The sequence below is a fragment of the Parathielavia appendiculata genome (genome assembly GCF_033297405.1).
Source record: "Parathielavia appendiculata strain CBS 731.68 unplaced genomic scaffold N657scaffold_5, whole genome shotgun sequence".
In the NCBI taxonomy this organism is placed as follows: domain Eukaryota; kingdom Fungi; phylum Ascomycota; class Sordariomycetes; order Sordariales; family Chaetomiaceae; genus Parathielavia; species Parathielavia appendiculata.
This window is the reverse complement of record NW_026944224.1, coordinates 216,041-242,959: the sequence shown is the minus strand read 5'-3', so window position 1 is coordinate 242,959 and position 26,919 is coordinate 216,041. Positions and strand designations below refer to the sequence as shown.

Here is a 26,919-nt window from a genome sequence, read left to right as displayed (position 1 = left end):
TCCAAGAGAGCATTGGCACAATACCGCGACTTCGAACATGCCAACTCTTCCTGCCATGCCTTCAGCATCTCAGTCCTTATCCGAGCTTGCAGATGAATGGCTACGAATTCTAGGCAACGAGTCGCCTCCTCCCCATACACAGCATCAAGACGTGTTGGATTTGGCAGGTGGTCAGAGAGGGCAGTTCAGGGGTGACCAATGGCTTGCCACCAGGATTCTCAGGATCAGGAACAGGCAGGGAACTTCTGGAAGAACACAGACAGGATCATCATCAATTGAGTGGTTGCCCATCCTTTTGGTACCCAATTACTACGGTGCGGCACATTCGTGGCTGTTGGCTTTCCAACAAGCCGCCCTGGAGGCGACGAGTGAGGTCGATAACTCAGCTCCGTGCCTTCAAGAGGACGTCGAAACCCAATCCGCCGTCCGCGACATAGCCGATCAATACCAGTAGGCGGCAAGGCTGAATACTGAGACCTCGGAGATGTTCGAGCGGGAGAAGCGCAAATGGACGCAACAATATGGCGAGCACCTTCAACATCCGAGCAGTGGCTTCTGAGATCGCCATTGGAGCAAGACCGCTGCCTGGACACGTCTCGCTTTATCCAAACATTTCTGAGTTGCATCAAACGCTCGCCTCTGTTTACACACCGCCCGCGTCTTCGAAATCCACCAGGCAGACATCTCGGCGGGAGATCAGTTCGCCTAAACTAGCAACGCCTGTGGATTTGGCGGTCATCGCCGCAATTACACTAGACGCGGCCACGAATGACCAGCGCAAGCAGACTAGGGTTGGTACTATTGCTTCTAGGTTGGATTATCGCCGGCCTAGTGCTGAGGAGCACCCTAACCCATTAAAATGGGTCAGTGACGAAAGAAAACCAGGTGAAAACGCCAGGAATCACGGAGATGTACATCCGTAGATACGGCTAAACGACTGAGGCTGAAGCTCGGTTGTAGTGGCCAACGGATCTATTGGGCTGACGACTCTATCGGCGAAAAGAGGCTTAGAATGCGGAGCTCGCTCTATATTAGGAAAGATGGGCTTAGCAATATACTTCCGACGGGCTAACGTTCGACAGCTGGAGGCAGCGTGGGAGACGTGCCTGCAGTGGGCAGAAACCCGGGGAATGTCTCTTGGCCCGGAAAAGAGCGAGCTGATTCACTTCAACAGAGGGCGCAAACAGTGGACTGACCAGCTGGAACTTGCGCAGCCGGGAGGAGGCACCAGCCCGGTGAAGCCGATGGCATCGGCCAGATTCCTAGGGGTCTGGCTGGACTGGAAACTCAACTGGAAGGCCCACCTAGGAGAGGTAGAGCGGAAGCTGAAAACACAGAGCTACGCTTTGTCAAGGATTACGGCAAAAACGTGGGGCCTAGGGCTGGCCAAAGCACGAGAGGTATACTCAAAGTGCATCCGGTCAGCGCTAGCGTACGGCGCATCATCCTTTCACACCCCCACCGAGAAGGGGGGTGAGCCAGCAACGAAAGGGATCACCAAGGCGCTTGGAAAAGCTCAAAACAAGAGTCTACGGATAGTGGCAGGAGCCTTCAAGTCCACACCCACTCGGAACCTTGAAACGGAGACATGGGTGCCGCCACTGGACCTTTACTTCAACAAACGACTGGCTGACTTTGAGGCCCGGCTTCAAATGCCCACTCTGGCCGACGGCCGAGGCGGAAAGAAGACTGCAGGGAGTATTGTTCATGCGGCCTGCGGCAAGATATATCAGATATTCAACTCGAGGACGGATAACAGGGGCCGACCGCGAGCCTTTGGGCCGCAGGAGCCCACAGCGGTAGAAGAAGCCGCTAACACAATTGCAGTTTGGACGGGAGGGACTGCCGACACGGACAAAGTAATGGAGGAGGCCTGGAGAGAGAGGTGGTTCAAGGAACGAGACGGCCGGACAGCAACGAGGCCCGCAGATGACCTTGACCACCAGCACGAGACTCTGTTCCAAGACAAAACCCTAAGGAGACACGACGGCCTCAGCAGAGCGAAGAGTTCACTGTTGATCCAGATTCGAACCGGGGCCATAGGCCTTCGGGCTTTCTTATTCGAAAGGAGAGTCCCAGAGGTACTGACGCCTATATGGGAGTGTGGAGAGGGGCGAGAGACTGTCGAACACCTTGTGATGTGGTGCTTGGCCCCACCGTTGACTCGAAGATGGGAGAGAGCCGAGATCAGAACGCGAAGGGACTTTTATTCTGTCCTACAGGGAATCAGTCCCAAAGCTGCACGGCTAACGGGGAGGATCCTGGACTGGCTGATGGACTCGGGGAAACTGCCGATGTACGGTCTGGCCAGGAGGCTGGAGCTGGAGCTCGCAGTCTGATACCCTTTCCTTCGAAGGCCAAGAGGCCTTCCCACTTTGTATTTGCAGGATCGCACACTGATCGTTTCCTTGATTGTCGATATGGGTTTTTCACCCGGCCCACGAGCGCGCGGTTTTCCTGTATAGTAAGTTGTTGAAGGTCCGGCACGCCCTAGGGCACAGCGGTGTAGGAATAATAATATATAGTGGTTGATGAGGCCGACGAGCTGTTCAACTAGGACTGGAAGAGGAGCTGGACGAGATCATGTATGGCGGTGGTTACTTTCTCCCGCTAGATTTTCGCAGTAATCTATTCTGACTCGTGAACAGAGCGGGAAGAGGGCGACATCAAGTACATGCCCCTTTCAGCCACCTTTCCTAAGCTCGGAACTCGGCCAAGACCCATCTTGCTAAGACGCACGTTCGACTGCGCGCTGGCCGCGCGGGTAGCTCGCAGCACACCGTCCCACGAGCGTGCTGCAGAGGAGATGCGCAAGAAGAGTCAAGAGGAGGCATGCAGGGAGGCAGAGGAAAGGGCGCCTCCGATGGCGGTAATTTATCTTATACCGAGAGCTTGTCGCTCATGAATTCATAGGACGACGCGTTCAAGGATGACCATCGGTCACGGGCTGGGTAGTCGGCTCGTACTTGCCGTTGTATTGTAATCCCTGTGGTGACCTCTTTCTTGTGGTCCCCGTGGTTGGCCTGGGCGATCTTTTTAACGAGGGTGTCCGTTTCCTTCTCCTCGCTATTCTCGGTATTGGCACGGCAACAACCTGGAAGTCAGCCTGAACAGTTTCCTATCAAGGACCAACATAGAAAAAAAATAGGAAATAGAAAATAGATAACGTTAAATAAATAAAGAACAAGAGCAGAGCGAGAGAGAGAAAAGGAGAGACGGGGGGGAGAGACGGTGAGACCAACCTTGTAGCGTCTATCGCCAGCCGTGTGAGGTGAAGCGATAGGACAAAGAACAACCAGAACAAGAGGCGGAATGAGGGGTAACATCGCGAGGTCAGCCTAATCCCAGGATTACGCTCTCATCGGGCGTCGCGACAGCCGGGATGGTATTCTCTACAAGTTAGCCCCAGCAATCGTGCTCCCACCCCGGGGCTGGTCGTTCATGACGGGGTCGCTCATGTCGTCGACCAGTGGCGAATTCTCGATTCGCTGGACGTTGACCGGGACTAGGATGGAGGGGATCGAGCAATTGTCGAACAGAACAGAGCTCAGCCAGAAATGGTGGAATTTACAGACTAGTCAGATAGTTAATTCAGTCGGTTTTGGGCAAGAGTAAAAAGATTGTGACAGTGAAGAATGCTGCGTTGCTGCAACTTTCCAAAACACCGTGTGTCTTCCTCCACCGCTTGTTCGTGTTGTTCCTTTTTTTTCTTAGCCCTTTCTCTTTTTTTGTGCTTCCTCGTCTTGAGCCTCGCGCGGTCTTCGTGAGACTGATCATGCACTGCCTACACGATTCCTCTTACCACTGAATGTCAGCTGTTTATCAGGTGTTGGATTAAAACCGGGCATTTTACATGAGTCTCGCACTTAACATTTCCGAGCTTCCCACCAGGGAAGTTGGTTGAAATTACCACCGTGGCAGCATCCCGCGATGAAGACTTGCCGGATGATTGGATGAAGTTCTGAGCTCGTCAACTTAAAGGAGAAGCAGCCTGAAGATGCCCCTTGCAGACCGCGCTTACGGATATTGCCATCGCTAAGCGAATTGCAAGTTACAACAACACCTATCCTACCGTCAGCCAACTTCTAGTAAGATTAAACGAAGCTGACAATGGGTTCTTCGAGTGCTGACAGAGACCGACAACAAAAGCGAGCCAGTCTACCAATGATATTTAGCGTTAGAGACGTGCCTAGCAAACTTGACTCCGGAATCCGGGGCCTGTAGGTAGAGTCAACGTGATATCCAATCCTTCCAGGGTATCATTGCGGCTGTGGCTACCAGGCTGCGCCGATGGGGATCATCGCATTTGCGTGGAGAGTGCGTCACGGCGCCTCGGCCTGCACAACTGAGGATTACGATTGTCACCGTACACTGTGGATAATTCCCTGACCGTTGGCATCCTCTATCTTGTGGACTCTAGTTGCTGTCTATATGTATCGTACATCCTGCTGATGCTCAGAGCAAGAAAGGAGTCGGAGGAATAAGGTATCGTCACCACAGTACGCATCCTTTTGCCCGTCATACCTTTCAACGAACTTCTGAATGCCCAAGCCAAAACATCCCACCATGTCGAGCCCTAATGTCCACGACAAGAAGACTATGCGCGCCGTCGTCTACGAGGGCAAGCCCTTCGAAATCAAGGTCCGCGACGATTGGCCCAAGCCCACCATCCAGATGCCAGAGGATGCCATTGTCCGCATTACCACCGCTGCCCTGTGCGGCTCTGAAGCACACATATACCGCGGCTTCTTCGGCAGCCATAACCCGCCCTGGGTCATGGGCCACGAGGCCGTGGGCATCGTGGTCGAGGTCGGCAGCGCCACGGAGCAGTTCAAGGTCGGCGACAGGGTTCTCATTCCCTTCGGCACTGACGCTGGCCACTACGTGGTCGACTCGACCTTGACGCCCGACATACCCATGTACGGTGCCGGGGGGGATTTCCGACCAGACAACGGTGGTTGTCAGGGTATGTACACCACATTTACGGAACCCGTTTCATTGCTGATCACGCATCAATATCCCCCCAGCCGAATATGTCCGCGTCTCTTACGCCGACGACTCCCTCGTCGCCATCCCAGACACCGTCTCCTCGGACATCGACTGGCTGTTCCTAAGCGACATCTTCCCTACCGCCTGGGCCGGCCTTGACTTTTCCGGGTTCGAGCCCGGCGACGCTGTCGCCGTCTTCGGCTGCGGGCCGGTCGGGCTCATGTGCGTCTACGCGGCTGCGCTGCGCGGCGCCTCGCAGGTCTTCGCCGTCGATTCGGTCCGCGCGCGGCTCGACAAGGCCGCTTCGCTGGGCGCCATCCCCATCGACTTTACCTCAGAAGACGGTCCCGCGAGCGCACAGATCCTGCGGCGGCGGCCCGAGGGCGTCAAGCGCGCAGTCGACTGCGTCGGCTTCGAGGCCGTCAACCACCGCCTCAAGCCCCAGCAAAACTACGTCATCAACGAGTGCATCCGCGTCGCCTCGGTGGGCGGCGGTATCGGCCAGGTAGGCGTGTACATGGCCTCGCCGACGAGCAAGGGCGTGCCGCGCGGCGGCGAGGTCGATCCCGTCTACGAGATCAACCTGTCTGAAGCGTGGCCCAAGAGCCTCAGCATCAAGATGGGGGTGTGTCCCATCTACGAGCTGCTGCCGCGGCTCTTTGAGCTGGTCAAGACGGGCCGGGCGCGGCTTGGCTGGCTTGTCTCTGCGACCATGGGGATTGAGGACGCGCCCAAGGCTTATGAGCGGTTTGAGAAGAAGCTCGAGATCAAGGTCGTGTTTCGGTTCCCGTGGGCGCACGGAGTCGACGGGGATGTGGCGGCGGCGGTTAAAGCGGATGAGGAGCACGCCGTAACTGATGGGAAGAACGGACATCGGGGTGAGATTCCTATCCCGAAGAAGAAACTTCCGATGTAAGTTTTATCACTCGGCTTGGTTTCAGACTAGATAAGAACATGGCGCTGACTCTGGAGCATCTTAAGACACTCGCACCCTAGGAACAGACGGCCATTTGTGGGCTAGAGGAGTAGAAGGACTCCGGTAACTACGGCGAGTTCCATCATATTTATATAGAGGCTTTCTTTGCATTCTGGTTGTGATCTAGAAGGTCCATGCAATATCGGCGAACCACTGGTTTGGACGTTGATTTCAGGTTTCGCGTTTGATGATGACCGTGACTGCAGTTGAGGCAGAGTGACATTAAATATGTGTCCACACTTCAACTGCTGCCAGCGAACCATGCGCGGCGTTCTCGTGAATTAGTCCAAGGACCACCGGCACTCCAATGGTATCGTGCAGATCGAACTGAGGGTTTAGAGCTCAACCTCATGCCTTGTTGGCCGGGCGAGCCGCAGCCGTGACGATCCTTCTCTGCTCCTCGGGGGAGAACATGGTGGTACCCTGCTGTAGAGCGCTCACGATGATCTGGAGCGCATCGTTCTTGAAGTCGTCGGCAGAGCGCACCTTGTCGAGGTCCTCGGCAAACTCTTTCGTGGCGCGTTGCAGGTAGTACGACGTGAACTCGGCGGCCACTTGTTGATCAGACTTTTGTGGCGGGGCCATGTCAGAATTGTGTGCTTGAAGGTGGTGATGGGATGAGGCTGGGTTGCCGACCTCTTCTTCACTTCCAATTTCAAGAGAATAATAAGATGAATGTATCGTGCCCGGTTCAAGCAGGTTGCGGAGCTGTTGATAAACTTGAAAATTTCACGCCAGTGAGAACTCCAGCGATGGACCCACTCGTTTTTAGTGGGGTCTCGTCAAAACCTCAAATGTTCCCTTTTTGATCAGCCCCATTTTCACTTCATATCGCAGTCAGCCGCAGGAATCTACACCCCGCGACAATCTGGAGGCACCGTTTGCCGCATCGAGCACCGCCTTGCCATGATCCCCAGCATATCTTGGATCACAGTTTGTCGGAGAGTGCCGAACGTGCCCTGGTGCTGACCTGGCGGTGCAAAAACCTGGAATGCAATGGAATGTTGCCCGGTTGATGTCCAGTTCAAACGAATCTCCGTGCTTGTCAGCGGTCTCATGGCACCCACGCGCGGAACCCACATCCCGACACCTTTCTTTTGTCAGCAGGCCGTGGTTGAGTTGCGACTGGCCCTCTCGTTGCTTGGCTCTGGCATCGTATTGAACGGTGCAATGCGATTGGCTACAGGCCCAAATCAGCCTGCAGGGCTGTGACATCTGCCGCTTGGAGGCAGTCTCGGGCAACGCGTGGCAGCGTTGAACGCGAAATACGACTGAGGTCTGAAGCCGTTGCGATTTGGATATAAGTCTGCGCGGCTGGTAGACGGGATGCACGACGGAGATGACTGGATCATCCATCGGCACCGATGCACTTGACAATTGTGTGACCATCGAGTCACGATTAGGGGTACCACTTAGACCACCAATCCATCCGGACCATTAGACACAAACATGGAGACGGGGGAGTACGGTATGAACCATCCGCAGCCTGACCCCTCAATAGCAGAAATCTGACATGCCATCAGTCCAGGGTAGCGTCTACTTCTACGCCCCTAACAAGGGCGCCCCGGTGTTCTTCGCCGTGGCATTTGCCGCATCTGGGATCTGTCACACATACCAATGCATGTAGGTGGCATTCGGGCTTGCCTTGGTTTACTTCCCACACAGGGGCTGACATAGACCAGCCGTTACAACAGCTGGCGCCTCACCGGTCTCTACGTCTTCTGCTCCGTTCTCTTCACTGCAGGCTTCGTAGTCCGCGAGATGGGCGCCTTTGACTATTCCGATCTTATCAAGTTTATCATCAGCACCTGCCTGGTCTACGGCGCGCCGTATGCAGTCCTCCCCTCCCTCCTGCTCAAGCTGCCCACCAAGTGTTAACACACCACTCTCCAGCCCGCTCATCGAGCTAGCAAACTACAACATCCTCGGCCGCATCCTCTACTACGCGCCATACCACTCACCCATCCACCCAGGCCGCGTAATCACCACCTTCGCCTTCATTTCATTCATCATCGAATCACTCAACGGCGCCGGCGTGGCCCACAGCGCCAACATGTCCCTTCCCGCCCATGTCCAGGAGATCGGCCGGTCCCTGCTCAAAGCCGCGCTTGTCATCCAGCTGGCGGTCCTGGCCTGCTTCGTCCTCCTCGCCGCGACCTTCCACCGGCGATGCCTCCGCGGGGGGCTGCGCAATCCCAACCTGCTCGCCTCGCTCTACACGCTGTACATCTCCACCTTTTTGCTCAGCGTGCGCACGGTATTCCGCGTCGCCGAGTACTGGAGCATCGCTCAGCACGATTTTTATAAGCCGGGTGGGATTGACGTGGACGAGCTGTCGCCCGCGATCCGGTACGAGTGGTTCTTTTGGGTGTTTGAGGCAACCCTGATGCTGGTCAACCATGTCTTGATGAATGTACGGCATCCGAGGAGGTATCTGCCCAAGAGCGCCAAGACGTACCTTTCCCGGGAGGATGGGGCGACGGAGATCATGGGGCCCGGGTATAAGGACGGACGGCCGTTTTGGGTGACGGTGATTGATCCGTTTGATTTGGCGGGGTTGGTTAGGAGGAGGGATAAGGAGGATCGGTTCTGGGAGGTGGAGGGGGAGGGGAAGGGTAGGGCGGCGGAGGGGCAGGTGTAGTAGGTGTAGCGTGGTGATATATATTATATGGTTGTGGGTGTGAGGGTGTGGTATCAATCAGTCGATCATGAGGTAGGACGATGGGGTTTTGGACCTGGTGTTGGTGTCTTTGGGTTAGTCTCGCATGGTATTATGGGAATCTGCCATAGATGCTCGATGGAACATAATGATGAGATTTAGCTGGGCAAGGTACCACTTTTTCATTCATATAACCACAGGACTAGCAATGTATACCTTTATAACGGATGAGGTATTTTATTCTTGATGCCGGAGATGAGCAATTAGGGGTAACACGCATAGACAGACACAGACACAAGTTGACACCGGAAATGAGTGGTGGGTGAGATGAGTGTCTCTGGTGTTTAGTATAATAGAAGATCCTTCTAAGAGCGGATTTCAGTCAACGGCAATTCCTTTGCCAGGATGAAAGAAGGTAGTTTAAGGGAACCAACACGCTGGCTATGTCCCAAACAAACAACCAGGGTAAGCTGTAACTCGAACTTCTCGGCTTGCCTGTGGTTGACTAATTGTAGGCAGCAAGGAACAATCACGTACCATCTCTGGTCACCAAGCTGACGGATGACGCTATTTCGTTAGTTGGCTGTTAGCCGCTTCTTAATTCGCGTCCTTGTTTGTTTGTATGATGCCGAACAAGCGGTCATAGAACACAAATGGAATGGAAGGAAAATGAAGGCGTCAAAGACAAATCCTTCAGTGCCGTGCATCTACGGATGTTAGGCAGTCATGGGCTATAGACAAGGAACTTGTCCCAAGAAATCTGCCCCTGACCTAGGCTTCTGACTCCAGTGGCTTGCTCGGCACGGCCCCACATTCCCCTGTCCTCTTTCCATCCTTCAGGGCCATGCGCCACCATCGATTGGGAAGCTCTTTGAAACATTGGAGATGCATCTGGGATCTTTTGGCCCCCAACTTGAGAGCCCTGGGAAGAAGGACCGTGACTTCCTAGCGCAGTCTCTGCCGGCTGCGTTCAGGCGCTCCCTAAAAGGGACTTTGCATTTATTGAGGGCTTAGTCAGACAATTTCTGATTTGCCAGTATACACCGTACTTAGCTTTCATAACATGTGGTTGTCTGTCTCAGCAAATTCTTTTTCCGTCTAGGTCGTATTGTAAATTCGCGGAGGGAGCAGTCGTATGCTGATGATGACAGTTTGTAGTTCCCTTGGTCATCTTTTGAGAGAAAAGCGGCGAAGCCACGGTCATGCTAGAAGACGTGTGTGCGAGGAGGGCTAGGGTGTCTTTGGGCCACGCCTCCAGGTTTACTTGCTGTCAACAACGCGCTATGTAGGTGTAACTTAACGTTATACGACCTGCCCTTTGTCTAGTCGATTATGGATGAGTACGAGACAATTGGCTTAAGAACGATGGCGGTAGCAGGCCATCCCTTAGGAAGTACATGGTGCTAGTCGTGCGTGTGTTATCTTCTAGGCGGCCAGACGTGCTACAGGTAGTCAAGGTAGGTACCGTTTAGGGTGACGATGTGGGAGGGGCTTGGGAGAGTGTCGCAAGGTAGTCTTGGTGGTGGTGTCTTTGTTGTGGACTCATCATGTAGCAGCAAGCAAGGCCCCATGTCAACGCTTCCAAGCCGTCGATGGACACTTCCACACCGTTTTCACACAGTATGAACCATTGAGTAATTTCCTTTCGACTTTGAACAGCATCGGATGTTGCTCCCTCAACAAAACTCGGCCCCCAACCTGTTCCGTAGCCAAAGCCTACGTTACCGACAACACCGAACTGCAGCCAGGAATTTCGTGGTGAGGGGAACGAATGCTTGTCTGCGCACTGACTGGTCTTGAAATCCGGAACTACAACCTGAAAGTCACCCATATCTCTCCGTTGCCCATCGTCGTTTTTAGATTGATATGTCTTGGTGTGTGACGGTGCGAGATAGGACGCTGGGGCTGAGGTGAGATCCACGTACAGGCCCACCTAGCGGAAGCCTGCCAACCAACCACAGAGCAGTCAGCAGGTCCAGTGAGGCGCCGTCAAAACACCCATCCTTGAGCCATCCCATCTTCGGCTCTCAAACTTCAGAATCATGCTCAGCCGTCGCTCTCGACAACCCAATACCCCGAGCAATCGCTGCGAAATGAGTGCGTGGCGCCGCTGAGGCTCTAATTATTTGATGCATCTCTGCGTGTGCGCTTGGTTCCGAGAAATGCGGCTGCAGTTCACAATGCATTTCTGCTTCGTTTCATTGTGTTTTCTGCTTCCGAGTTGTTTCATTTTGGCCTTGGTGTTTCTGAGATGCATCCCTCGAGGCAATCATTCAAGCGCGTAGCGGTTTGATCCACAGCTCGCTCTGCAGCGATCCTTTCTGCTCCGTATCGCATTTGCCGTTTTTCCAAATAATGTTGGAACGGGTCAGTTGACGGCTTGGACCTTTCATTTCATAAGCACTGCCCCGAGCATGCGCCGAGACATGTGGCTGTTCACGTCCGATGCGGATTTGGAAGCCGAGCTTAGCCCAACTTCTCCGCCCGATCGGAACAAGAGCCGAAGTTTGCGATTGACAGAGAGCTCCGCGCAGCTGCCCGTTGTACGGAGTATTTCCGCTTCCCATCAAACCTGGACCGAGTCGCTGGGACTTTTGGCCCTTTTACATCTGCAACCGGTTTTATTACCTACATACAGCGCCCCATTCTGCGGTTCGGGCGGTTTGGACGGAGATTAACTAACATCACAGGGGCCCGAATCGCCAGGCTGCCACTTTTCCAGCGAACCAAAATAAGCTCCTCTAACAATATCCCCGTCCGGCGGCAGTGCAACCACCGCGTCGAGCCATCCTGGTCCCTTCCTCTTCACACTGGAGCCCTAATCGATCACCCCACCCTTTTCACCCCTGATCGTTTCCGCTGAACCAAGACCTTAAACATCAAATCGCCCCCGGATTCGCCTCCAAGGGCAAGCGGACACGGGCTGATTGCGGCATCTGATCAGCTCAGTGCGAGCTCAGCAACCTGTCTCGCCTCTTGTGGCGAGGGAAGGAATTCCAAAGCACACTCTTACCGACCAGTAGTCAGTATTTGATTAAACCTTGTCACTGGCCACCAGGGTTTCGTTCCAGGTCTCAACCTCAAACATTGTGTGAATACCCGGAATCGGCTTGTGGAGGGCATCGATAACGCCGAGACCGACAAGGACGACGACGACGAGGAGGAGGACAAACGCCCATCATGAACCACCAAATACAAACACAACCACAACCGCCACCGCCACCGCCATCTTCACCACCACCACCACGCCAGGCACAGCGGAGCGAGCGATGGGGTCCCGAAATATATGTCCACCTGGAGTTTCGGGTCTCCTGGGGCAGGAAACAGCAGTCGCCAAAGAGTCACCAGGTCACTTACAGGTCCCGCGGCACACGGGAGAGGTCAACCGTGTTCCCACGCCAGGTCCCGGCACCCAACACCAACTACCTTGCTGCCATTCATACGTTTGATCAGAGGCAAACAAGGCTGCGCGAGATGCGACAACGGTATGCCAACACCAGGAATCACCAAATGCAGGAGTACTACCAGGGATACCCAGCACAACAAGGTGCTCATCTCCAGTTACCAGTGGTCCGGGAGCCGGACCGACCAACGAGGGCTGACGCCCGCCCATCTTCACACGAGCGAGGGCGCTCAGCCCCGCCTCCAATCGGTGAGAATCCCTGGGACGTCAGTGTGCCTCCGTTCCAGACCCGGCATTCCGACATGGCGACGCTCAACCGGCCCGCCATGGAGATCAAGCGGAAGCCCCTGCCCGCACCACCATCCCAGTTCCGCCTAGGCGAGGGACGACATCCGTGGTCAACTTGGTCCCTACCCGACGGCTTCGATCCAGACGCCCTTCCCCAAGACGACGACGACAACAACGAAAATAACAACAACAACAACAACAACGACGATGACGACGATGACGACGAATACGAAGACATGCTCGTCCACTCAGCAGCATCGCCAGGCGGCGGCAACAGAAACTCCGCCACCTACGCCACCAACCCAACCATGGTGTCCACCTTCTCCCCCGAACCCCCAGCCACCACCACCACCTCCTCTTCTTCCCCACTACGAGCCCGCGACCTGGAGACAGGCCGCGCCAAAGAGCTCGGCGCGCTGTCAGCCGCCATGATGACGGTCGACAACGGGTTCGAGAGCCAGTGGTGGTACCAGGGCCAGCGCGAGACGGTCGCCTCCAAAACCACCACCACCACCGCTGCCGCCGCGTCAGACTTCCTAGACGACAATGACGCGCATGAGCATCATGAACACCACCCCGCACCGTTCACGCCGGACGAGAGCCCCGTTATCCACCATCACAGCCACCACCACCACTACCGCCGGTTGTCGGACCGGGACCACCACCCCATGTCGGCCCTCTCGGAAACGTATGCCTCGAGCTTCATCATGCCGCCTGAGACGCCCGTGCCGATGGCCGCGGGCGTGGTCTCCCCCATGACGGAAGCGGCGTTGAGCCCCGCCGCGCCGGTGACGGTGCAGCCCGCGGGGTTGTCGTTGCAGCGGAGTATGTCGACGAGGTCGGAGGAGTTGTGGTTTCGGGAGGGGGGTCGGTAGGAACTATCACGATGTTGGGTGGGAGTCATGTTATCCTCTTTTTGAGGCGGGGCGTCTTGGATGGCGGGGTGGGTGGGTTGGCGCTTTTGTTGGGTCTGGCGGGATGATATCCACGTGTTGAGGCGGCGGCGAGGCGTGTGTTCTACTGGCAATGATGGGTCGGTTTCTACGACTGTGGAATGGCTTTTCATCTTTGCATCTAAGCCGGTCTGGTCTATGGAGTTTGAGGTTTGAATTGCGCATCTTTCAGGGTTGGAGGGTATTCACCCAAAAGGCTCATGATGTATATATACACTCTGATGCCCAGGTTCTGGGCGTGATACTCCAAGGCGTGGTATACCCGTCCGCTGGGGATGTAATGAATGATACCAGTCCTTTCTCTTGCAGCGCCATTTCTCCCTTTCATTTCTTCGTGATTTTGGGCACTTAACGGAGGGTCGATGCCCTAACCATATCCTCATGGTTGCGAATTCCATGCGCCAGTCAGCCTGAGCATGTCTCGCAACGATATCGGACACGCAGGAAACAGGCAGCAGGGTGAGCCTCCCCCTTCGTCGTTACTGGGCTTTGATCTGCAATCCAAATCCGCATCAACTCAGCCCATCCTGGAAGCTAACTAACCTACAGCCGTCGGCATTCGTGAAGCCCCTGATCCGGTGACACGAGCACCCTGGCCTAACCGCTGAGCTGAACTGTGCCCACGGCTGACCTGTGGCACCATGAGGGAGGGTCCGGGGTGGGGGGAGGCAGGCCCCCAGACTCGCTGGAGTCGGATGGGGTATTTGCTCCGTAGTGTCTGGTGGTTGATGCAACCGGTCTGTCTGGCGTCTTGTCATCATGGATGACTTGGGCCATCGGTGAATTTAGTCAAGGGAGAGAGAATCGCGTCGTGGGAGACTGCTTACAACGCCAGCCCTCCTCGTCCCCCTCCTTCTCTCACATGTTGCCCTCTTTCTGGACGTGTTTCTTTGCTCCGCCAGGATGGAGAGATTGACATGACATGACTTGCAGAACAGAGTTGGGCGTATCGGTTCGTCGTTTACTCTATCTAGCACCTCTAAGGAGGGAAAGCTATTTCTGAACTGGATTCATCAATACTCTGGTTATGTATGAGCTCCTGTAATGCATATGCTTCTCGGCGGATGAAGAAAGTCGTGGGGCGGAAGTAACCTCCCTCGTTCCCCTAGGCCGCAATATATCGGGAACAGGGGAATGGTTACAGTGCAAAAAAGCCTTGGCATCACATGGAGCGCCAATCTGTGGAACCTGGGGGAGGGGGGGGGACAAGGGCTTGACGATGTGAAGAGACACTGCGGTCCATACATACATGTAGATTGTTCTCGCTGTAATACCACCTTCCTACCTACAGCACAACACCCAATTCAGTAGCACCTCCGTACTCGATCCACCACCCCTGACTCACTGGGTCTGTTCCTGATAGCTGTTGACGAGCTTGGCCGAGCCGAGGCTGGCATTCTCACCATGCATTGAAAGCGGAAAGCGAGGGTGCGAGATGGAGTTGTACTAGGCAATGGCTTTTAGCAAACGAGGCGGTAAGGCCCTTGGCCGCCCGAAAAGTCTGTTATGCACAAGGGGTCGCGGACGTCGAGACCCAAGCAGGAGAACTGAACGCCCGTTGGTTGACATGGTCGACAGGCGCCGCTGGGGAAAGCGCCCTGTAATCCTTGGTTCAGGCCATGCCGAGAGCATGGCTCGACGTGTAAGCCGGTGTGGCCAAAAGGTCCTACGTCTCTCGGTTTCTTCCTGACTGCAGTTGGCGCCTGGCGGGGTCCTTCATGCCGCTGCCTAAGGTAACTTCAGGGGGGCCTGATGTGTCGTCTGCTTCTCCAACCCCCCTGTCCCTGTTGGAAGCCAAAGCAGGGACGGCAAGAGGCCGAGCTAGCGGAGAGGCTCGGTGAGAAAGATGGGATGACGGCCCTATCCGTGGTTCCTCTCTGCTCGTCAAATATGACGCTTCCAGCCGTAAACTGATCAGATGACGCAGGGTTCTTCGTCTGCCCTGGCTCGTCCCTGTTTCGTGCCACGATGATGCCAGTGGAACTCCGCCATGAGAATGGAAGTAAGAATCGGGACTGAGACCGCGGTTTGAAGATCGGATGGTCAGAAGCAAACGAAGGCTGCCTTGCTCACTTTCCTCCAGGATAAGGTCATAAACAGACAGCAATAGTCAAGTGCCTGACAAGATCCTGCGGAGAGCGGGCCGTGGCCCGTCGGTAGTCTCTAATGAAGCGACCGACTGGACATACCAAATCCTTCCAGTCCTAGGGCTGTTGGGAGTTACTTTTTCTGCAGCTAGCCATGCCACACTCCTTCTCCAGCTCCGGCTGTCTGTGTATGATACTACCGCGTGAGGTCGCAGCGAGAGATGGCAGTGATGGTGGTCCGACCGGGAAGGGTGAGGTTGTAGACGTGCCTGCAGATAATGTCCGGACTGCAACGCTGCTGGTCGGACTTCGGGAAGGTTTGTTGCTTCAAGAGGACCCTCATGTTCGAAAAGCCGATGGCACAGCAGCGGGCGGCAGCTGTCTCGAGGTCTGTACGGTAGTGTAAATAGGTAGCCATCGTTCAGCATCTTGTCCAGTGTGTGTAACGTTTCAACGTGTGCTCGAGTTTGACGTGGCGTGCGTTGATGAGGCCCAGTAGGAGCCCTTCAGCCGCGCTCCGGGGGTAAAGTGTCAAGGGTGAAGTCGACGGAACGGGCAAGAGACACCGCCGAGCCGGCCCCACGAGCCGGATTTCAAGCCCCCTCGGCCTGATGTTGGCTTTAACGTGCGGCCAAGTAGCGGATCCCTCAGGAACAGGCAACAACTTTCGAGCCCTTGCAGAATCGGGGGCGGATTCGGGACAGGGTGGGCGACTACCACGGCTGTCAGGGGAAGGGGAGGTGGGCGCTCCAGATGTGAGGACTCAGGATCAGCCGTCTGGCTGGTTGATGGAGGAATGTGAAGTCCCCTTCTGCAGCACCAGGTTGAGGCGGCCAAGCAAAAGGGGTGCATTCAATGCGCTCGTGCTGCTTCATGACCCACTGGACACAACCAAGACCCGGTCCATCCATCCACCACAACCATAACAAATTCATCTGCCGGCACGCAGCATGATCTCCCTCGTCCGGCCGTCTCGTTCTGGTCACGTTACAGAGGTGCATGGCCGTGGGTGTTGTGAAATGAGGTAGTATTTAAGCTCAAAGAATCCTGCTGCCTGGCTGCGGGTTCCAGGCAGAATACCCAATCACCACCGACCATAACTGACGGTAGGATGGTAGGAATAATGGAATCGTTGCGTACAACGGTGGGATGGATCGGACAATTGCGATGATGCGATCCGATCGCGGAAAGAATGACATGTTGTGTTTTGGCTTGACTTCGCCGCTCGTCAGTGAAAGCTTCATACTGCGTACGGCACCCGGGGCTTACCTATCTATCGTACATCGCTTTAGCGGCAAAAGCCTTCTTCCTAATGAACTGTGGGCGACCCTTCTCGGTTGTTGAAGACGGTGGTGGAAGGAGGCCAAGAAAGACCTGCAAGTCATGTCGCAGCGATGGCTCAACGCCTAGACTCGGACAGCCGCCGCCAGCTCCAACTGCACCCCGTTGACTGACCTCTAGTAGGTTCCCCGTCCAAGTCCGTCATTCCACCGAGGCTTAGTCGGCCCCTGCATCCGTACCCCTGAACATCCCTCAATCCCGGACCGAGAGTGTTTCATGCTCCCATGTCTACCCAAACCGGCGGGTTCTCGACAGGATCCGCGAAGATACCGCGTTTGTTGGCGTCAGCCGATTGTGGAATCCGTTTACCCATGAGTATGGATTAGGTAAGATCGGTGTCAGCGTCAACATACGACACACATAGCGCCTGATGAGCTGAGTACTTCCCACCAGACGTCTAGGCATCACCATGAAGATCAAGGTGAGAAACCAGATTAAGTCAACAAAAACCGCTCAAGAAATTCTTTGCCGATCCCAATCCCGTATTTTCGTAACCCCTGATGCCCCGAACAACGGCACACTCGACACTCGATAACAACAGGCCCAGACCAAGCTGATCAACCCAAATTGAAGATACCCCCGTCGTAACCCATGACCTATCCCGGTCAGATGTGAGAGTGAACCCTGTTGAGCCCAGTGTTCAGTCGCTCGCGCCGCCGATCTGATAATCCCGCGCCGACCAACCGAGCAATCCCGGTGAATGAGCAAGCCCTGTCAAACATGTACAGAGAACCAAGAAATCGAGTAAACCATGATGACACAATCCTATGGCACGACCAGTCGTGCCATGTCTTGATCGGCAGACAACCTTTCCAAACACAAGCGCCGTGCAAACCCCCATTGGATGGGTCGAACAGAGTCAAGTGAACATCCAGCGTTGCGATAGAGCTCAGGAGCAACCACGTTCGGCGAAACCCTGTACTACTCCATCAATGGAACAGAGACAGTCTTACAGCCAGCCAGCAACGGTCTCCCAAAGGAGGAAGACGATGCTGGCTCGCGGAACCGGCCATGGAACTTGACTGAGACATTCGAGCCACTGCCGAACGTCATCTCGTCGTGGAGGTTTTCGAGTTCAACCGTGGCGTGACCGACGGAAGCCTCGGTCCGGATTGAGCGCGCTAGACCGATGATAGTGCCAAGCCTCGAGTTGCGACGCCTTTGTCAGCCACAGCGTTCCGGAAATGCCAGTTGCTTGAGGAAGCTCTGTAGCAAGTGGAACCGAGATTCCGTTGAGGCCGCAGCGCCGTTCACTCCTCCAGAATAGACCCCATCTCCAACCCGCTCATGGCACCACCACTCCCGTCCCCGGTGCTGGTGCTCCTCCTCTCCAACCTCGACGACGCAACACTGATGGCGTCGGCCGACACCTCGCGCCGCAAGGGCAACGACTCGACCGGCGAGTTGGTACTCGTCGTGCTGATGCTGCTCCTCTTGCTGCCGCCGCCATCACTACCAGCACGAGACATATTCCGGGGTGAAACCTTGCCCGTCTACATCAAGATCACGCGTCAGTCAGCGCTCATGGACCGTGGCGAAAAGGGGGAAAAGAGGATGGGTTGAAAGAATGAACGATGGAGAGAACCATACCTGTTTCGCCCACCTCAGCCCGCAGCTATTACACAGATCGCGATTCCCGCTCGGCCCCCTCCTCCACTCGGGCGTATCGCGCTTGTGGCAGTTCGCGCAGTCCTTTACCCCAGCGCCGCCAGCACTTCCATTCCCTCCGCCCGCGGTGCCCCCGCCCTTTCTCCGCTTGCGCTTCTTCTTGTTGACCATGAGCTGCGAGAGCTCCTCGGCCAGCAACCGATTCATCTTCTCCATCTGCCGCAGCTCGTACTGCCACGACGTGCACCGGGTCGTCCTGAGCTCCGCAAAGATATCATCCTCGCTTTCCTCCTCTTGCTCTTCTTGTTCGTCCCCGCCAGACGGACTCTCCTCGCCCGGCGCCGAATCCGGATACGTCGCCTTCGACGCGGTCAGCTTCCCCGTAGCCACAACTCCATTCATCGGATGATTCACCGCATCCTGGTCCGGCACCCTTTCCATCGTCCCCAGGATGGTACCCCCACCACCACCAACATGCTGGCCATGCCCCTTCCCAGGAGCAGCAATGACCCTCCCCCCAGCTCCCTTGGTCAACCTCGTCTGCGCAATCAAAAAACTACTCCTCCCACCACTCCTAGCCCCATCCCCAGGGTACAACACCGTGACCGCCGGCACGTACTGTCCCCTCTTATGCATGACCTCATGCCGAAACGCAACCACGCCGCCTCCCTTCCTAGCCTTCTCCACCATCCGCCCAAACTCGGACCTCGCCTCCTGGCGCATGAGCGCCTGCATGCTGCGGCCCTTTAACTCGGCCGGCTCCAACTCCAGCAGCGCCTTCACGCTCGACGACACAAACAAAAACATGCCCGACCCAGATATCTTGCTCCACACCTCGCTCCCGTCGCCCGCCGAGCCGCCTATCCCGTTGGTATGGGCATCCACGTCGCGCCGCGAAAGGCATAGGACGGGGCGCTTGCGCCCGACGAGGACGATGAACTTTTTGCCCTTGCCACCACCACTACTGCCACCACCGCTACTACTACTACTTCCAGCACCCCCGCCACCCCCACCAGAAGTAGATGCAGCAGCAGATGAAGAAGACGAGGAGGAGGAAGTAGAAGGCTGATCCGTAACCAGCGAACCATGACTCTCAAACCAGGTATACCCGGAATGCTTCCTCCTGATGCGAAACGCAATGTTGACCGAGCTCGGGTTATGCTGCGCCGCGTCCTTGAGTTCGCGCATGACGGGCACAATATCCGACGGGTGACAGATGGACGACAACGACGTCCCCACGAGCTCCGACGCGTCGTACTCGAGGAGCTTTTTGCACGCCGGCGAAAGATAGAGAAACAGTCCCTTGAGCGACAAAACATGGATAACGTCGTCCGCATTCTCCAGAAGCATCTTGGGCCAAGACGACTTGTGGTATTCTGACCGGGGCGGGGCGGATGTGGCGGGGTTGTTATGCTGGATCAGCGACGAGACCTCGTCCACCGTCAACGTCTGGCCGCTTTCGGGCGACCACTGCGTCGAGTTGGGCGGCGTCCAAAAATACTGGCCGATGTCCTGGTGGCGGTAGTTGACCTGCATGGCTCCGCCGGACTCTTGACTGGAGATGGCCTCGGGGCATTCGACGAGGTCGACCTGGAACCCAATGAAATACCGAGTCTCGGTGCTATTGTCCCAAGGGATGGGGATCATGGTCAGCAGGTTCAAAAATGGCTTGCCGCCCTTGCGATAATTGATCAGGCTCTGCTGGATCTCCCTGCCCTCGGCCACGGCGTTTTTGAGCTTGAAGACGGCATCGTTGGCCACGAACTCGCGCTTCGTGCCGGCCTCTACCTTGCCGTCCGGGCTCTGGAGGAAGCGGCAGTTCTTCCCGGTGATCTCGTGCCGGTTGTAGCCCGTTAGGTTTTGGAAGTTATCCGAGACGTAGATGATGGGGCAGTCGTTGAGCGTCACGTCGCAGACGACGAAAGCGCATGACAAATCGACGGCGCCAATATCGACAGTAGGGTTCTTTCTCGTGGCGACGTAGAACAGAGCCTTGAGCATGTCAAAGCCGCTCTTGGAGTAAGCGTCCTTCTTGGGGTCTCGGGAGCCTAAACCGGGGGGAAGCGACGGGCCGGCAGTGGCTGGCGCTGTTGACGCCGGGGTGCCTGCGGCGATACTTGCCGGCCCGACACTTGATTGAGACATGGCCCGGGACGTGGGGGATGTCGGTGATTGGAACGAAGCAGGGACGGATGGCTCGCGCGGCTCAGGTTCGAGAGGTGACATGTTGGGTGGGAACCGGCCCATGCCTGTATTAAGGATCAGGCCGGGAGTTTCTTGGACGGGGTTGGTGTTGATTGTATCACTGGCTCCTCCCATCATGCCGCCACTTCCCCCAACTGTAAATCTGGCCACCGGGTTGACGCTGGGTGCATTCAGGGGTGCGCTTTCGATGCCCATGTCCATGGCATAATTCGGGCCGCCGGCCTCCATGGCGGCGGAGGGGTGCTGATTTTGTAGGTTGGGTGGATTGAAGAAGCTCATAGAAGCGGGATCTGCAGTCATTGATACCATATCCTGGTTGCAGAAGCCGCCCATACCAACCGTGTGCGGAGGGAGCGTGGGATAGCCCGTCTGATCAGGCATAACCACGAGGCCCTGCTGTGGAAACGCTTCCGAAGTGCCCGCTAGGCCTGCGCTGTTTGGAAAGCCAAAGGAGAAGGCGTGGAGAGCGTCGGTGGCGCTGCCAAAGCCCATCATGGCCATGCGCCTGTCGACATTCTGCGGTAGCAGCGAGTCAGAGAAGGGCTGGGGTAGGCTCCGTCTCCGCTGGAACTCGCGCACGTTTTGACTGACAATGTCGTCGAGCGACTCTTCCCTAGTCAGTGACATGTCGTCCATGGCGGAGAGGGTGTTCGCGCAGTCCAGTCCTCCGAGATTCGCGGCATTGCTCATTGCAGTGTCTTGACCCTGGCCCTGGCTTTGGCCCTGGCCGCCACCCTGCCCTTGGTGTCCATTGGCTCCATTCTGTTGTTGCAATGCTAGCCACTGCTGAGCTTGGATTTCCTCCGGATACAGTCGAGAGGGGTAGAAGTTGGAGTTCATCCTGGGGGCCTCGGTCGTCGTCGCGCCAGAGGTGGCCCGAGACGATTGGCTGTGCAGATTTAATCCAGGACAAAACCTGCCGTCATTGTACCGAGGATGAGTCGGCTCGATGCTTGAATGTCGTTGTCCCAGCGGTTCGCATGGGAAGGCCACGGAATGGAGAGGGATGTTGTCGGGATGCGTTGAGGGGGCATGAAGCGTCGTTCGAGGAGTTGAGATTCTCTGGCAGTGTGTGCGGGTCTGCTTATTTCTTCGCACGCATTAGCTCCCGATTGGAACCGGTAGCCAGTCGCCACGAGGAGAAACAACGGGGCGTTGAGAGCGTTGGGCCAAACAGATGCAGACGAACGGATCAAAGTCGTACCAGATATATGCACGTCAATTGAAACCCAGTAAGGCCCGGGAACAATCCACTGTTCGCAACAAGCTGCCAGTGGCGGGGAAAGACAAGCATGGAGAATACAGGCATCTCTCACCCAATTTTGGTCCCTTCTCGTCCCTTTGCCCCCTTTTTTCAGAGGCGTATTCAACGTCCAGGATGTCGGGGTTGCAGAAGGCCAACGCAAAGGGGGCAAAGTACGCTAGGATTGGGGCACCAGATTTTGGGATTCCACGAGGATTCCACGGGTCGACGAGATGGAAAACACAAGTTCGTCAGGATCGTCGTAACCAGGCAGTCCTCTCGGTGCGACCGCTCACATGGGATGGTCCAATGCATCGACAATGGGTATTGTGCGATTCCCAATGACGGGCTGCAGATTGAAGGCGAATTCTTCGATTTTCACAATGCCATCTTCTGCCGACGGGATTGCAGGATGCAGTTTCTCGGTCTTCCAGAGGAACCAATGGGGCGACTTGACGTAAATCACCCCCACACCCCCCTTTGGCCCCCTCGAGAGCGGGGCTCGGCAACCATTACCTTAGATCGTGGGGCGTATTACGGATATAATCAGGCCCAAGGCCATCGATGATTGATCGGTTCCAGTACTCTCGTGATGGGCTTGATTAACGTATATGATAAGCGAGCGGCGCGGACAAGCGAGCGGCGCACTGGTAAGAGCTGCATTGACATTTAGCTGTAGCACCAACAGGTTATTTCCGCCTTAACCCCGCTGTTAGTGCTACACCTAAAACGTCTATACAGCTCTTATCAGTGCGCCGCTCGCTTGTCCGCGCCGCTCGCTTATCATATACGTTAGCCACAAGACACGGAGCGCTTTCAGTTATCTTTCTTACTAGTTTCCGCGTTGTTCAGGTTCCTAGTACTTCTTACTCCGCGAAGCCAATAGAAGCAATCCCACTTCACTGTTCGATCCGCGGCATCGCTGCGACCGTTGCTCTCGTCAAGCCAACTGATGGTATCATCACACGACCTCCGCCCATTGTACTTGTATTGTTCGTACTTCATTCCGCCCAGCCAGCACCCTGACCGTACCGACCCGCTCCCGTTAGAGACCGCCCGTCTTATCAACCTCGTTCACCGTCTCCAAGTACGCCCGCCACTTCCTTTGCTGGGCGGCCTTCCATATCCTAAGACCCGTCGATTCGCGCTGAAACATGCGCGCACACTGACTTCCGCCGCACCGGTTCTAAGCGAAGTGCGCCCGGATGACGTTCTGTGCCTCCGGCGAAAACTGCTGCAACAGCGGCGAGACGTCGGTGTTCGTCCCTGCCAAGAGGATCTTGGTCGCGTCCACAACGCGGGCCACAGTCTGCCCGCTGAGTGCCTCGGCTTCGAGAGCCTGTGCCACAAACACAAATATCCTCTGGGCCTGCTGCTGTGACGTGACTGTTGGGTGTTGCCTAGAGATTGTCAGCAGCTGTTGCGGGGGATCTGGTACGAAGCAGAGACGCGGCGACTTACTTGCTGATGAGCTCAGCTAGGTATAAATATGCGTACGGGGCTGCCTCCTCGTCGTTGGTGATCGGCAACGTGTTGATCCACTCCGCAATGACCTGGTCAGGCTCAGCGACAGCCGAAACGTTGAAATGCAGGATCTTGGCAATGGCTGCGCAGGCGTTTTCCGTCGCGTACACATTGTCTTCGTTGCGCGCATCAGGAACCTGCATGACCCCGAACAGGAACGGGACGGCCCCCCCTAGAAACGCTGACCACGCATCGCCGCCGTGGCGAGCCGCCACACCAATGCCGTAGGCAGCCGCCTGGCGGATCGCCGGAGACGGGTCCTGGCAGCCCTGCAGCAGCGGCTGGGTAATGTAGTTGGCATACTGGCTGCTCTGGGGCCCACAATACTCGAGCACATCATCCATGATGCACAGTCCCCATTGACGCTGGGTCGGGTCGTTGGACTTGAGGAAGCCCTGGTAGGTCGGAAGTAGGTGTTCCCAGTGGCGGAGGAAGTTGGCGCCGTGATACTTGAAGACGCAGTGGAATGCTTTGTTCATGTCGGAGAGCAGCGTCTGGTCGTCCTCGATGGCCATGAGCAATTCTTCCTGCTCGTCTTCGACATCCTCTGGTGCGGCGCCCCGCTGCTCCTCTTCGCGCTGGCTGACACGGTCCTTGTAATCCTCCAGCGTCGAGTTGACCCCCTCAATGAACCGAGCCAGGTGTGCGTCGGTGAGACACGGCCGACCGATAACCTCGACCGACTCGTAGAAGCACTGGTACATTTCGGCAAGGGTATCAACAGCCGGTTCCGCCGTGAGCACCTCGAGGAGCTTATCGACCGTCTTGTTCCACAGACCCGCGAGCTGCTCCGATTGCGGCCCGTACGCCTTCTTGACACAACTGAGCAACTGCGGGACGAGCTTGGCCGACACAAACCGGACGGGATCATGGAAGAAGAAGGCAAGGCCGGGCAGCGCAATCTTCTCCATGATTTCGTCTGCATGGGGGGCAAAGTCTTCCTCGAGGACCTGGGCATAGACGACAAGAAGCTCAATGGCCATATGCTTGTCGTCCATCGAGCTCGTCTTGATGCCGATGGTCTTGCCGCGAAGCGGGACCAACTCCCAGCCGTCCTCTTGCTGAAATTTCTCAATCTGCTCGTCGTCGTCCAGGAGCTGGATGTCGGCCTTGGCGCTCGCAAGCTCGAGCAGCGGCGGCATGACCTTTGGTAGGTAAGGGAGGAAAGCCTTGCCCATGACGCGGCACATTCTGCCCCAGCAATGCATCAAGTACTGGGCCTGCGGGTCATCCGGGTCCTGCACGGTATCCTGGATGCTTGCCAACAGCTGGACGAGCATCGCGGCATCCGGGCCGAGCCGCTGAGCACCAACCGCGAGCGCAATCAAGGTCGCGCACTCCATCGCCTTTGCCCGGAGCAACCGGTATTCCTTGTCATTCTCACGCCTCAGGACATTGACCAAGATGGGCATTAGTGTGTCGTAGTACCTAGCAAAGGCTTGCTCAGCCGCGTCAGCAATGGTGGCAATGGTAGACAGCGCTTGCTCTTGGACGTATCGCTTCTCGTTCTGGAGGAGCTGGTAGAGAGCAGTCAGAAGGCCGTCGAGGTAGGGCTCGAGGACGCTCTTCTCGGCCTCCTCGCAAAAGTTGACCAGAGCAGCAGCCGCGTGGGATTTGACGCGGGCCTCTGGCGAGTCGAGGACAGGAACAATGGCCGAGAGAACGACATCGTAATACTCCTTCTGCATCGTCGGTGCGAAATCTGTGCTCATCTGGCCAAGCGCGTTGCACCCGGCCCAACGGACACGGGGATGGGGATCTTTCAAGGCAGGAACAACAAGCTCGAGGACTTGTTTCAATTCTCCGATCATTTGGTCCCGGCAGCCCTCCGAAATGGCCGAGATTGCCATCAACGCCGCATGGCGGTCCCTCCAGGCAGGAGAGGACAGCATACGAGGGAGCCAGTTGAAGGTTGGCTGCAGGATGACCATACCGCCCAGCTTGTTGGCGAGACGATCCATGCAGTGCTCGCCGGCAACGTGATTCTGGTCGCTCTCGGGATCGTCGAGGTCGTCCGCCGCAAGCCACTCAGCCGCATCATCGTCGTCCTCGCCCAGGTCGGTCATCAGGCTGAGGCACTGCGTGATCATATCATTGGTGTAATTGGGGTCCTTCTTGCACATCGACGGCGCGTAATCGGCGAACGTGGCCATCAGCTCCAACGCGTTTTGCCGGCAGAGATCGGTGAGCTCCTTGTCCTGGATCACCGAGATGCAGAACTGGACGAGAACGTTGAAGACTTGCTTGAACATCCGTGGCGCCCCTTCGGCGAGCTCGATGAGAGCGACGAGCGCCTTGCTGAGATCGTCGGAGTCTTGGGAATCCTTGATGGGCGGGAGGATGTTGAGCACTTCAGGGAGCAGGACGTAATACTTGGATTGGTTCTTCTTGTTCAAGCTGCGGAAAAACGCTGCGAAGGCCTCCATGGCAGCAAGGCGAACCTGCATGCAGTCAGCATATGCAGACAGCCGAACATCCCTGTCCTCACATACCGCGACGGAGTCGTCCTTGAAGGCTTGAGCAAATGCGTGGGCCACCGCATCCTCGTGCTGCTTCTCGATAATGCCCGGCGTCGCTGCGAAGACACGGAAGGCGGTTTCGCGCTTGCCAGCATCCGGCGCCTGGCTGAGTGTGAAGAGAACCTGGAGTAGCTCCGGCCACGAGTCGTCTGCGAATCATGTCAGTATGCGGGCCGCGAGTGCTCCCATTGCCACATCTTGCAACGCACTGCTGTCGTAGTATTGCCTGGCAAGCTCGGCAACAGCATCGCTGATCTTGTTCCGGACAGTCTTATCGCTCTCTGTCACCAGGGTCTCCAAGACCTTTGAGCGGATGATGGTTCCATGCTCCTTGTCGAGGGAGATAAACATGTCGACGTTGTCCGAGTTGCCAATCTTTCGGGTCTTGGAGGCTATCCGGCGGAAGATTACTGCCGCGAAGGACCGTAACTGGTGAGCAAAGGGTCAGCATCGATGTGTGCTTGAGCCGGCGGGGCTGAACGACATACAGACGGGTTAGTCGACGTCGCGATCTGTTCGGCCAGGCCCATCAAGAGCCATTCGGGCCGCTGGCTGGTCCACTGATTCTGGAGCACGTCCTCGGCCTGCGAGCGGACATTGTTGTCGGCCGACTGGAGCTGCTGGAGCAGCTGAACCAGTTGGGCGCTGACCTCGGCGGGCAAGAGCGACATGCTTGACTAAGGGACTTGAAGAATAGGGAAGACTGTTGGATGTGAAATACGATCGCGAGCTATAGCCGCCGGCTGTCTTGGTGAACTAGAAGTTCGCGTCACGCTGTCCCGGTCGATGCCTTGGATGGCCAAGTTTTCGTGTCAGCCCTTGCTACCCGAACCAGGCGGGGAAGCGAGCTTCGGGCAGCGCCAGATGGGCAGTGCGAGCGATGACTCCTTGAAACACGTCAGTTAGCCACGTTGGCCGCAGCAGAGCGCAGTTTAAGACGGATAACGCGTCGGAAGGTGAGGAAAGCGAGAGGAGGAAAGAAAACAATCCTGGCGAGCCTGTGGAACGGACGAGTCGCGAGGAGGGGTTTCCGACGTGCGAAGGAGGGGAGCAAAATATTTTATGATTGGCTCACTCTTGGCCTGGCTTGGAGGGGCAGGCTTTGTTCATACAGTACGTTTGCG

At 56.3% G+C, this 26,919-nt stretch overlaps 8 protein-coding genes across 8 annotated transcripts; 3 read left to right on the top strand and 5 right to left on the bottom strand.

The window, feature by feature from the left end:
* The first annotated feature begins 4,113 nt into the window (after positions 1-4,113).
* On the top strand, positions 4,114-6,167 carry N657DRAFT_644337 (GroES-like protein). Its single transcript, XM_062792742.1, has 3 exons — positions 4,114-4,966; positions 5,028-5,901; positions 5,971-6,167. The coding sequence occupies exons 1-3, from the start codon at positions 4,567-4,569 to the stop codon at positions 6,008-6,010; spliced, it is 1,314 nt and encodes a 437-aa protein (XP_062647915.1). The 5' UTR covers positions 4,114-4,566; the 3' UTR covers positions 6,011-6,167.
* N657DRAFT_617021 (uncharacterized protein) lies at positions 5,992-6,550 on the bottom strand (the record flags this gene model as incomplete). The annotated part of the gene is made up of 1 exon (XM_062790507.1): positions 5,992-6,550. One exon carries the CDS (start codon positions 6,548-6,550, stop codon positions 6,314-6,316), a length of 237 nt encoding a protein of 78 aa, XP_062647914.1. The 3' UTR covers positions 5,992-6,313.
* N657DRAFT_377780 (uncharacterized protein) lies at positions 6,412-7,433 on the bottom strand. The gene is made up of 2 exons (XM_062787102.1): positions 6,602-7,433; positions 6,412-6,532 (listed from the first exon to the last, which is right to left on the bottom strand). Exon 1 carries the CDS (start codon positions 7,352-7,354, stop codon positions 6,803-6,805), a length of 552 nt encoding a protein of 183 aa, XP_062647913.1. The 5' UTR covers positions 7,355-7,433; the 3' UTR covers positions 6,412-6,532; positions 6,602-6,802.
* On the top strand, positions 7,415-8,606 carry N657DRAFT_680176 (uncharacterized protein; the record flags this gene model as incomplete). The annotated part of the gene is made up of 4 exons (XM_062796253.1): positions 7,415-7,433; positions 7,489-7,588; positions 7,648-7,794; positions 7,859-8,606. The coding sequence occupies 4 exons, from the start codon at positions 7,415-7,417 to the stop codon at positions 8,604-8,606; spliced, it is 1,014 nt and encodes a 337-aa protein (XP_062647912.1).
* Positions 8,607-11,804: 3,198 nt separating this feature from the next.
* Positions 11,805-13,577, top strand: N657DRAFT_663280 (uncharacterized protein; the record flags this gene model as incomplete). The annotated part of the gene is made up of 3 exons (XM_062795171.1): positions 11,805-12,803; positions 12,876-13,103; positions 13,137-13,577. The coding sequence occupies 3 exons, from the start codon at positions 11,805-11,807 to the stop codon at positions 13,188-13,190; spliced, it is 1,281 nt and encodes a 426-aa protein (XP_062647911.1). The 3' UTR covers positions 13,191-13,577.
* A 2,247-nt stretch (positions 13,578-15,824) lies between these two features.
* Positions 15,825-16,300, bottom strand: N657DRAFT_377692 (uncharacterized protein). Its single transcript, XM_062787101.1, has one exon. It carries the CDS (start codon positions 16,205-16,207, stop codon positions 15,887-15,889), a length of 321 nt encoding a protein of 106 aa, XP_062647910.1. The 5' UTR covers positions 16,208-16,300; the 3' UTR covers positions 15,825-15,886.
* A 1,646-nt stretch (positions 16,301-17,946) lies between these two features.
* On the bottom strand, positions 17,947-21,349 carry N657DRAFT_633284 (uncharacterized protein; the record flags this gene model as incomplete). Its single annotated transcript, XM_062791204.1, has 2 exons — positions 17,947-18,189; positions 18,287-21,349. The coding sequence occupies 2 exons, from the start codon at positions 21,347-21,349 to the stop codon at positions 17,947-17,949; spliced, it is 3,306 nt and encodes a 1,101-aa protein (XP_062647909.1).
* Positions 21,350-22,548: 1,199 nt separating this feature from the next.
* On the bottom strand, positions 22,549-26,808 carry N657DRAFT_644330 (ARM repeat-containing protein). Its single transcript, XM_062792741.1, has 5 exons — positions 26,284-26,808; positions 26,005-26,224; positions 25,769-25,944; positions 23,214-25,717; positions 22,549-23,152 (listed from the first exon to the last, which is right to left on the bottom strand). Exons 1-5 carry the CDS (start codon positions 26,464-26,466, stop codon positions 22,939-22,941), a joined length of 3,297 nt encoding a protein of 1,098 aa, XP_062647908.1. The 5' UTR covers positions 26,467-26,808; the 3' UTR covers positions 22,549-22,938.
* Positions 26,809-26,919: the final 111 nt, after the last annotated feature.

Bases quoted from the DNA above. Each gene is read 5' to 3' on its own strand.
- N657DRAFT_644337 (XM_062792742.1), top strand. From the start codon at position 4,567: ATGTCGAGCCCTAATGTCCACGACAAGAAGACTATGCGCGCCGTCGTC. The intron at 4,967-5,027 runs GTATGTACACCA...ATATCCCCCCAG, and splicing joins AGACAACGGTGGTTGTCAGG to CCGAATATGTCCGCGTCTCT. The intron at 5,902-5,970 runs GTAAGTTTTATC...GAGCATCTTAAG, and splicing joins CCGAAGAAGAAACTTCCGAT to ACACTCGCACCCTAGGAACA.
- N657DRAFT_377780 (XM_062787102.1), bottom strand. From the start codon at position 7,354: ATGGTCACACAATTGTCAAGTGCATCGGTGCCGATGGATGATCCAGTC.
- N657DRAFT_377692 (XM_062787101.1), bottom strand. From the start codon at position 16,207: ATGCACCCCTTTTGCTTGGCCGCCTCAACCTGGTGCTGCAGAAGGGGA.
- N657DRAFT_644330 (XM_062792741.1), bottom strand. From the start codon at position 26,466: ATGTCGCTCTTGCCCGCCGAGGTCAGCGCCCAACTGGTTCAGCTGCTC. The intron at 26,225-26,283 runs GTATGTCGTTCA...TTTGCTCACCAG, and splicing joins CGACGTCGACTAACCCGTCT to TTACGGTCCTTCGCGGCAGT. The intron at 25,945-26,004 runs GTGCGTTGCAAG...CATGATTCGCAG, and splicing joins CAGGCAATACTACGACAGCA to ACGACTCGTGGCCGGAGCTA.